This window comes from Lynx rufus, unplaced genomic scaffold (genome assembly GCF_022079265.1).
Source record: "Lynx rufus isolate CCGP_SWC_20201006 ecotype Redwood Valley unplaced genomic scaffold, mLynRuf1.p SCAF_16, whole genome shotgun sequence".
Lineage (NCBI taxonomy): Eukaryota > Metazoa > Chordata > Mammalia > Carnivora > Felidae > Lynx > Lynx rufus.
This window is the reverse complement of record NW_025814830.1, coordinates 40,188,198-40,198,572: the sequence shown is the minus strand read 5'-3', so window position 1 is coordinate 40,198,572 and position 10,375 is coordinate 40,188,198. Positions and strand designations below refer to the sequence as shown.

General features: G+C 46.3%; 1 protein-coding gene across 3 annotated transcripts in view; it reads right to left on the bottom strand.

Annotated features, from left to right (window-relative positions):
- Positions 1–1,356: 1,356 nt before the first annotated feature.
- CDH3 (cadherin 3) overlaps positions 1,357–10,375 on the bottom strand; it is a 46,148-nt gene continuing 37,129 nt past the window's right edge. For all 3 annotated transcript variants that reach the window (XM_047079245.1, XM_047079243.1, XM_047079244.1), the window contains 4 exons: positions 6,600–6,806; positions 4,106–4,236; positions 3,568–3,714; positions 1,357–1,566 (listed from right to left, as the gene is read on the bottom strand). In XM_047079245.1, the coding sequence (XP_046935201.1) occupies positions 1,357–1,566; positions 3,568–3,714; positions 4,106–4,236; positions 6,600–6,806 (695 nt within the window). The remainder of the gene's footprint in view (positions 1,567–3,567; positions 3,715–4,105; positions 4,237–6,599; positions 6,807–10,375) is intronic.

Genomic DNA, 10,375 nt, shown 5'->3' with positions numbered 1-10,375 from the left:
CACCCAGTCTCCATAAAAATTCCCCATTTTATACATGAAAAATGTGAGGCAAATAGAGGTTAAATTACGTTGCTAGGAAGTGGCAGTATCAGATCCTCCCTAAACCCCCCGCCCCCACCACCCCGGCCTTTCCTTATAGAGCCCACCACACAGAAGAGGAAATGCTTGCCCACATGACAGCAGCCACTGTTCCAGAAAAGACGTTGCCTGTAGTCCTGGTGGGGGCTCAGCCTGGAGGTAAGGGAGTTAATGTTTCTGTCCCACAGAAGAGAAGCTCAGAATTTGCAGAGAGATGGGTGCCTCGCTGGTTTAGTCGGAAGAGCATGAGTCTTGATCTCAGAGTTGTGAGTTTGAGCACCACGTTGGGTGGTTTAAAAAAAAAAAAAAAAAAAAGAATTTGTAGAGAGAGGGCAGGCTCACCCTCATCAGGCCTCCTCGGACACGTATACAAATCCTGAGCTTCCTCCATCATCAGGACAAAGCTGGGTGAAGCCAGCAGGGTTAGATGTGCTCACTCCCCTTATAAAACTCTGAAAATTCTAAAAACCTCTGAATTGGACACCGAGGTGGGTGAATGGTATGGTATAGGACTCATAGGGCAATAAAATGGCAATAAAAAAAAGTTCACTCCCCAGGCACCTCTGGGAAAAATTCCTTTAATAAAAAAGTTGTAGTACATTTACACGATTGTCATCACCCTTTTTCTACAGCACTCAATAGGGAAAATAAAAAATAAAGGACAACCTAGTCGCGCTCAGTATAAAAACGCAGTAATTCATTCCAACAGGAGGCCTTATCGCCTGGAGAAGAGACACAAATGCATGAGGGCATGTAAGTTGAGCAGCTGAGGTCTGGACTTCTGGAGGAATCCAGAGGACGGCTGAAGACCCGCCTCTAACTTTTTGAAGACAGTATTCAAAAAAAAATTAAAAAAAAAATCCAGGTTGTGATAAGAGGCCTCATTCATTCTAAGGAGCTGGGTCCATTCCAGAGAAAACATCATCACGGGGCGGGGGGGGGGGCAGCGGGGGGGTGCAGGGGGTGGTCAGAGTCTGTCCAGTCTCAGGACATAGAGCCAGGCATTTTATGGCAGGTTATAGACTCCTGGAAATTTGGTCTCAGAAGCAACCCTGGCCTAGTCTGAGAGGTCTTCAGAAGTGAAATCAAACTGCCCATGGCCCTCTATTCTGAAAGGCTCAGAAACCACCCCTTAATGTCAGACTTGACACCTCTCTCCTCCAAGTTGCTAAGGCCACTTCTTGACAAGCTCCCAAGTTCTTGGCTGAGGAGAGGACTCAGGCTCCTTGGAAATGCCACTGTGGCCCACCTTTAGCCCGGGTCCTGTTGGAAGGCCGCCTAGTCGTCCTGGCCACCACCATACATGTCTGCCAGCTTCTTGAAGCGACTGCCCCACTCGTTCAGATAGTCATAGTCTTGGTCCTGGTCAGAGGCTGAGGAGGTGAGGGAGCTCAGGGACGCGGCATCAGAGCCGCTGCCCTCGTAGTCAAACACCAGCAGGGAGTCGTAGGGCGGGGCTGTGGGGTCCGTGTTTGCCGCCTTCAGGTTCTGTGGCGATAAGAGCAGGTGGTTAGGAGCGGCGGTCAGACACTCAGCAGCTGTGGGAGCTCAGGCAAGGTAGCTCACCCTGCCGAGCCTGCGTTTCCTCATCTGTGAAGACCTCTCTTTCCTCCATTCAGGTTTGAAGGGTGAAATGAAATAATGCACATGGATACTTAGCACTGAGCCCAGCATACAGCAGGTGCTCACTGTGGCAGGTCAAGAGCAGGGAGGAACTCTGAAACCAGACAGCTTGAGTCAGAACTCAGACTTCACATACTAGTTTTGTGACCTTGGGCAAACCCCTTTTTATCTCTAGGTGCTGTTTTTGTCTGGTCTCCAAAACGGGAGACTTCAAATAGTTTTAGAGGAATACACTAATACATGTAAATATATGTAAAGTGTGTATTAGAATAGTACCTGGCATATAGGGGAACATCATTTTCCTCATTTGTAAAATCAGGACAACAATAGGATTCCTTCCCTGCAGTCGATGTGGGGATTGAATGACATGGTATTTGCAAACTATCTGACACAGAGACATTCTGGAAATGGTCTTCATTTAACTGGAGGGAAAAGTTCCAGGTATTTAGTTCCAAGGCATCTTTTCAAACCATCTGCTCTGGGCAACTTTCCCCAGATGCTTTTGTTTTTGCACAGCTCTCTCAAATATGCTCATGCTAAACAATAGAGTCTAACCACCAGGCTACTTCTAGAAGGCAAGAAGGGGAAGCAGAAAGGTTCAAGCCAGGGTGAGGTATTTTGACAAGCCACTGGGCCCTCTGCCCATCATTGCTTCCCCAAACCCATCAATCTATCTTCCCTCCCTCTTACTGAGCACCTCTATTTTATAGGGCACCCAACTGGCTCAGTCAGTAAAGCAAGCAACTCTTGATCTAGGGGTCGTGAGTTCAAGCCCCACATTGGGTGCAGAGCTTAAGGAAAAAAAAGAAAGAAAAACCTCCATTTACTGCTAATGGGGTCCCAGGCTGTGAGAGGCTCCTATCATTTATTTCCTGTGTACCTAGTTCAGTGGTTATCACAACCCTGCCTGTATATTTGATTTTAAGCTTGGGGAACTTTAAAAAAATTGGAGTCTTAAAAAGAAATCCCTGGTTTCCAGGAATTGTTATTTTTCAAAATCCCACAGATAAATCAAATGTATGATCAGAATTAAGAACACTGGAGACACTCAGCTATTATCAACAATAACTATCATAACCTAATAAATGCCAGGGGTACCTGGGTGGCTCAGTTGGTTAGGCGTCCAACTTCAGCTCAGGTCATGATCTCACGGTTTGTGAGTTTGAATCCCCTGTTGGGCTCTGTGCTGACAATGCAGAGCCTGGAGCCTGCTTAGAGTTCTGTGTCTTCCTCTCTTTCTGCCCCTCCCCACCTCACCCTCTGTCTCTCTCTCAAAAATGAATAAACATTAAACAAATTTTTAAATAAAATAAAATAAATGCTACATGCCAGGCCAGTGGTTCCTAGACTCAAATTACTTGGGAATCTTTTAAAAATTCTGAAGCCCAGGCCATATCCAGATCAATTAAATCACAATCTCCATGGGGAGTCAGAAACGTCAGTAGTTTTTTAAGTTCCCCAGGAGATTTCAATGTTTGGAAACTACTGTTCTAGGTGCTTACTCATCTGACCCTTAAAGTGACTTATAACAGCGGGTCCCCAACTCTGTTCCACATTGGGATCAGCTGGGATCTTTAAAAATTTAAACCCAGGTAGTCTGGCTGCACAGTTTTCAAGCAACTGTTATGTGTGTTGCATAAATGAATAAATTATTCTTAACCTACTGTTAACCACTCTGCAACTTAGGGTTTTATGGAGGAGAAAACAGAAGCCCAGACGTTAGCCAAATGTCAGGAGGTCACACAGCTGGTTGGCAGGGGAGCCAAGATTTGAACCCAGAGCCAAGACTCCAAGCCCATGCTTTTTTCCCCCATGCTGCTGGTGCTTGAATCAAGGGCTTCCCTTGGCTGGCCCCCTATGCCTCACCTCGATGATGAAGTTCCCAATCTCATCTGGGTTGGCTGGACGTGGACGGTACATGGGTGTGGGGATGAAGGACGGCGCCACATCATTGCGGAGAACGACCTCAGGCCGGGCCTCCAGACCACGGTGGAGTTGGGTGATGTCATAGTCCTTCATGAAAGTCAAGGACAGCATGGGGTTGAGAAGTGAACTCCTCCACCATTTGTATGTCATGCCATTTCCCTGCCACTTGGATGTTCTGGTTCATGGGTCGGTCTTAAAAGATAGTCTGTCAGATATTTCTGAAAGCCCTTGTTCCCACAACTCCTCCTCCAAAATTAAGCACAGGCTCAAGGTCACCTTAGCTGGGGCCAAAGGGACTACAGCAGTAGACCAGACACCCTCTCAGAAGAGAAGAGGTATCAATCTTACATGAAGATGGATGCTTTAGGCCAGAGTCTAGTCAACATAGCTAATATGGTTAGTTGGTTAACCCAACCATCCCTGCCAGTGGCCCTGGAGGCATCCATTTCCCAACACTTAGACCTTCCCAGTGCCTCACCTGGTCCTCCTCACCACCTCCCTCTTCGCCATAGTAGAAGACATTGTCACGGGTGTCATCTTCTGGGAGCAGAAGGGGCTCCTTGACCTTCCTCTTCTTCCTCACCAACAAGAGGAGGACCAGCAGGAGAACTGCAAGAGTTAAGGAGTGTGAATATTCACCCCCCACAACCACAGAGCTGGCCAATAGCCCCAAACCCTTAGTGCCCCATCTAATTTTAGACCCCTTCACTCCGCAGCCAGGGTTGAAAACACTTCAGTGGCTCCCCTGCACCTAGGAAAACCCCCAACTCCTTATCAAAGTGTACTGGATTGGCCCCTGTCTTTCTCCACACATCTACACCCCCACGCAGGTCTAGTCACATTTGCCTCCTTGGAGTTCCTCAAATAACACCTAGCAGTTTACCACTTCAGGAGCTTCATGTGGGCTTTTCTCATCTGGAACATTTTGTACACATGGCTCTCACCCTTCAGGCCTCAGTCTACTATCCCCTCCTCCTAGCAGCAAACTGACTTCATTCCCCCACCAACAATTCTGTACCATTTATTGTCAGTCTTCCCTTATCGGTGATACTGGTCCTCAAGGAAACACTCCTCTATGGGGATGGGAATCTCCTAGCAGATGTTACTTTTCAACAAGACTCTTTTTCAGTCCCCAGTGACCCCTACATTAGCCACAGATTTTAAGTTAAAAAGCGAGACAGTGAAACTCTGATATGGTGCAGTAATTTGAACTTAGGTGCAAATACTATTTTGGTATTTCAAGAGAGGAACTTAGCTTTTAGTGATATGGTCTGAAAAGTTGGCAGGCCATGTGGACATGGGAGTATTGGCCAACTAATGCCTAGCTGTTCTCCCTAATGCCAGGACTACCCCCAGCTAATCCCATATGAAGAAGCGACCCCAGGGTCCTCTCTGTGGCTGTCCAATGTGACAGGATACACCCACCATTTAGCTTTAGCACTTTTTTTGGCCTGTTTACACAATTCCTGTCTATCTCTGGCCAGTCAAAACAGACCTAGCCTTCTTGGGGAGTCTGTGGGTTATCAGCATGCACACGTTATGTGGGCCAGACTGCAATCTTTGCCTCCCCTTTTCCTCCTCACTGAGTCTGGGGAAAGGCAGGAAGGAGGTGAAGTGGACTTCTCACCTGCACCAAAGTTACATGTCTGCCTACTGATATCTCCATTTGGACCGTCTGGCAATTCTCTTCCCATGATCCTTTCCAAACTGGCTAATGGAAATTCCAGTTTCTATTTGTTTGGGTATTAGAATCATTGATGGTTCTTTTCTTCATACCACATATGAATCTGAATAGATTCTGCCTTGAAATACAACCACCTCTCACCATCTCACTCCTAGAATATGGCAATAGCTCCTTAATAGTCTCCCTGTCTCCACCCTTACCCCTGTACAGTCTGTTTACTGGGAATCCTATAAAATTCAAGTCAAATCACATCACTGCTTTGCTCTAAACCTTCTGATGACTTCTCATTTCATCACATCCTCACAATAGCCTACAAGGCCCAACAGGATGCTCTGCCACAACCATCACCTCTCTGACTTCATCTCCTACTTTTTTCCCCTTTGCTTTTTCCACTCCAGCAATTTATTGTTTCCACACACCAAGCACAGTGCTGCCTTAGGGCCTTTGCACTTGCTGTTCCTGAGATAGCTGCATGATTTGCTGCCTCACCTTTTTCAGGTCTTTATTCAATATCCCTTCTCAACAAAGCCTTTCTTACCCATCCTACTTAAGATGGCAGACCTCCTCACTCCACTTCTTTTTCTCCATACCAATACCTATTTCTCTGCCAGATGATTCACTGTCTGCTCTCTGCATGCAAAGTAAGCTCCATGAGGACACAGAGTGGTCTGTGTTATAAAATGCTGCACCCCCAGCGCTGAAACAGTGCTTAGAGCACTGTATGTGGATTCGTTAAGTTTGCCCTTGTTGAATTCGTACCGGATTGTGTTTCTGTGTAAGGAATTCAGAGGGTAGAAAAAACAAAGGTGATAGGTTCTACCTTTAAAGAACCTAGCTTGTAACTAAACACTTCTGCCCACTAGACTCGTGACTCTCAAACTCCAGCATACATCAGAACCCGTGCTGGGCTTGTTAAAACACAGGTTACTGGGTCTTACCCCTAAGTTTCTGAATCAATGGGTCAGGAGTGGGCCTGAGAACTGGCCTTTTTAACAAGTTCCTGGGTAATTCTAATGTCGTTGGTCTGAAGATCACACCTTCAGAACCACTGCTCTAGCCTCTAGATGACATGACAGTTGGGCTGGGTCTGTCTGTTCACGACTGTATCCCCAAAGCCTGGCACATTCCAGAAGTTCCATCAACATCTATTGACTGAATGACACTCCTAGAATTAAGAGTATCAGGAACAGATATGCAATGTTGGGGATGTCTTAGTCCCAGCAGTCCAGGGTAGAAGTGGGTCTTCTAACTACCCCATCCAGAGAGGGGAGAGGGCACGGGTACTCACGCAGCAGAGCCAGGACAGCCCCCAGGACCGGGAGGAGGAAGCCCCCCTTCCAGGGTTTGGGGCAGGTCTCCACATGGCCGTGGCAGTCACACACCGTGGCGCTGATCACTGTCAGCTGTTCCTTGTTGCCATGGTCAGATAGAGAAAGGTGCACATTGTATGTGTCTTGCTTCAGGAACTTCTTCAAGGACAGGGCCACTGTGTTTCCTGGAGTGGACAGATAACATTCACCCTGGGAGACCCCCAAGTGGAACTGGGCAGATCATGTTGGAGGTCTGAGGAGACAGCCTCTACATCTGGGCAACAGGGAGAAATATCCCAAAAGCACACTTATGTCAAGTGTTAAAAGTTGATATTTGGCCAAAGCCAAATATGCACCATCATGGAAAGAATTACTGGAATAGGAAAATTTATTTATTGGGGCGCCTGGGTGACTCAGTCAGTTAAGCATCTGACTCTTGATTTTAGCAAAAGTCATGATCTCGCAGCCTGTGGGTGTAGGCCCTTGTGTCAGGCTCTGTGCTGACAGCATGGAGCCTGCTTGGGATTCTCCTTCTCTCTCTGCCCCTCCCCTTCTCACATTCCCTGTCTGCCCCCTCCCCTCTCTCAAAAGAAATAAACCTAAAATTTTTAAAAATAAGGGAAAAGAAATTCATCATTTTTCCCCCTTAAAATCAATAATTACACTATTTTTAAAATAACGATGTTTTTTAAAAAGTCATGTCATGCAAGGCCAAAAATTTCTCAGCACCATTAGCTGCTAGACTGTTCTCTGCCTCAAAAAAGAATACATTGGAATAAATTCTTTCTGAGAGATAATTAACTCATGAACCATTAGATCATGACCTGAGATGAAGTCAGAGATTCAACTGACTCAGCCACCCAGGCGCCCCTCAAACCATTTTTAGTTCAAAGTTTCTGCATGGGGTGCCTGGGTGGCTCAGTCGGTTAAGCGTCTAACTTCAGCTCAGGTCATGATCTCACAGTTCATGAGTTCGAGCCCCGCATCGGGCTCTTTGCTGACAGCTCAGAGCCTGAGCCTGCTTGTGATTCTGTGTCTCCCTCTCTCTCTGCCCCTTCCCAACTCATGCTCTGTCTCTGTCTCAAAAATGAATAAAGCATTAAAAAAAATTAAAAAAAAAAGTTTATGCAGACTCTCTGGCCTCCTCTTAGCAAGAAGGCTAGAAGGGAGAATTTGCCCTGTTCCAATTCAGCGATGGCAAGCAGAGAGGGAGCTCTGCAGGCTGAGAATTTAGTCTCCTACATAGATGCCAACATGGTGTGTTTCCCTGAAACATCCCTACCACCATCCTATCCCCATGCTGGATGGCGATTTCTCAGGGGCTGATGACAATGGTGGTGCCAGCGACTAAGCAGGCACTAACTGGGAGCCACGCCCTACTCTTCTCCACTACCACTTTAAGAGGCAGGTACTATTTTTTTTAATGTTTATTTACCTTTGAGAGAGAAAGTGGGGGAGGGGCAGGGCAAGAGGGACAGAGGATCCAAAACAGGCTCCACTGACAGCAGAGAACCCAATGCAAGGCTCAAACTCGTGGACTGTGAGATCACGACCTGAGCTGTAGTCTGACATTCAACGACTGAGCCACCCAGGTGCCCCAAGAGGCAGGTACTATTATTCTGATTTTACAAATGCAGAAATTGAAGCTCAGAGAGGTCAAGTAACTAATGTGAGATCACACTGGGGTAGGGGATGGATTAACTCCCCTGACAACAAGGACATGATCAGTTAGAAAAACTAAGCTAAGCTGAGACGCCTGGGTGGCTCAGTTGGTTAAGCAGCCGACTTCAGCTCAGGTCATGATCTTGCAGTCCATGAGTTCAAGCCCCGCATCGGGCTCTGTGCTGACAGCTTGGCGCCTAGAACCTGATTCAGATTCTGTGTCTCCCTCTCTCTCTGCCCCTTCCCCATTCGCACTCTGTTTTTAAAAAATGAATAAATGTTAAAACAAAAAACAAAAACTTAAGGGGCCACTGGGTGGTGTCCGACTTTGGCTCATGTCATGATCTCACAGTTCCTGGGTTTAAGCCCTGTGTCAGGCACTATGCTGACAGCTCAGAGCCTGGAGCTTGTCTCGGATTCTGTGTCTTCCTCTCTCTCTCTCTCTCAGCCCCTCCCCTGCTTGTGCTTACTCTCTCTTTCATAAATAAACAAACATACATTTAAAAAAAAAAAAAAGGAAAGAGAAACTAACTTAAAACCAAGAACCAGGTATCAATATTATCACCAGGTGTTGGTACCAGTGGGCTTTGGTCATAATGTTCAAACCTGACTGAACCAGATCTGTGATTGCTGCTGGGAAATAGTGGTGATGAATGAAGGTGGCTGTTCACACACCTACTGAGCACCGATGTACCAAACAACTTGTCTCTTGTGTCATCACTTAATCTTCACAATAACCGTATCGAAGTAGGTACACTTATCGGCACCATTCTACAGACAGGGATAACTGAGGAACAGTGAGGTTCAGTAGCTTGTCCATAATCATAAAGCTAGTAAATGGAGAAACTGGGTCTTGAACTAAGGCATTCTGGTTCCAGAGTCCATGCTGTATAAAAGATAAGGTCAGGGATGGGGAAAAAATGGCTTCCAGGCCACAACGGGGTAACAGGAGACCAACTTGCACTCCTCAAAGGAAAGGTGCTGGTCATACATAACCAAATCACAGGAATCACAAAATTGAGATCATGTGGGTATCTGAAGCAGGTCTCCTGAGTCCTTTCAGGGCTAGGCTCAGCAGCAGTAATAGACACTGGACATATCCAAGTAGGATATATAGATAAATATCCTATTTATAGGGGCAGAACCTATATATACTGGTTCCCCATTTCCTTCCTAGGGGACCTTAGCCCCAAGAGGAAAGGGGACACATTTTAAACCAAAGTGAACAGTGTCTCTCCAGGGGCCTTCCTGGCACTTGAGGCTGGATCCACCTTTCTCACACACCCCGGGTCCTCACCCACTTGATACCAAGTTAGACCCCTTTCAGTCTTGTGACAACTAAAATACCATGACAGACTGAGAACCTCTGGGTGGATGGAAAGAGAAAGCACAGGGAGATGGATTGGAGCGGGGTGTTGGGGAAAGGGACTGTGGCTTCAATTTCTGCTCCATACTTACCCACTCTGTGCCCTTGGGCATACTATTTAACCTCTCTGAGCCTCATTCTCATCTTTAAATAGGTATAAAAATACTGACCACAGAAGGTGGTAGAAATATTACAGAAGGAAAGAAAAAGCATTTTGCATACTGTTCAATATGCATTCAATAAATGGTAGGAAGCAGAGATCTGATGATAAATCAGACTGTCTGGATCCAAATTCTGGTGGCCATCATTTTCTAGCCATAAAGCCTTTGGCAAGCTATTTAACCTTCTGTAAGCCTTGGTTTCGTCGTGTAAAATGGGTGCATACACATTTATGTGTGTTAATAGTACCTTCTTCACCCAGGGTTGTTGTGAGGATTAAGTCACCTAATCTATGAAGCATCTGAAGTGGTAGAGTATATACCATATATAGTATATACCAGTGATATACTAGCACATACTAAGTATGCTCACGACATGTTAGCTATTATCACTGCAGGAATCCTAGCTCTTTTATTATGTGATACTGAGAAAGCCACACCCTCTCTCTCCCGGCCTCAGTTTTTCCATCTGTACGGGAAGGTGGTTGGACAAGAACAGTCTTAAAGGGCTGCTGTGGATTTCCACAGGCTAACACAAAGTTAATAAGTAGCGAAAGTGTTGAATGGT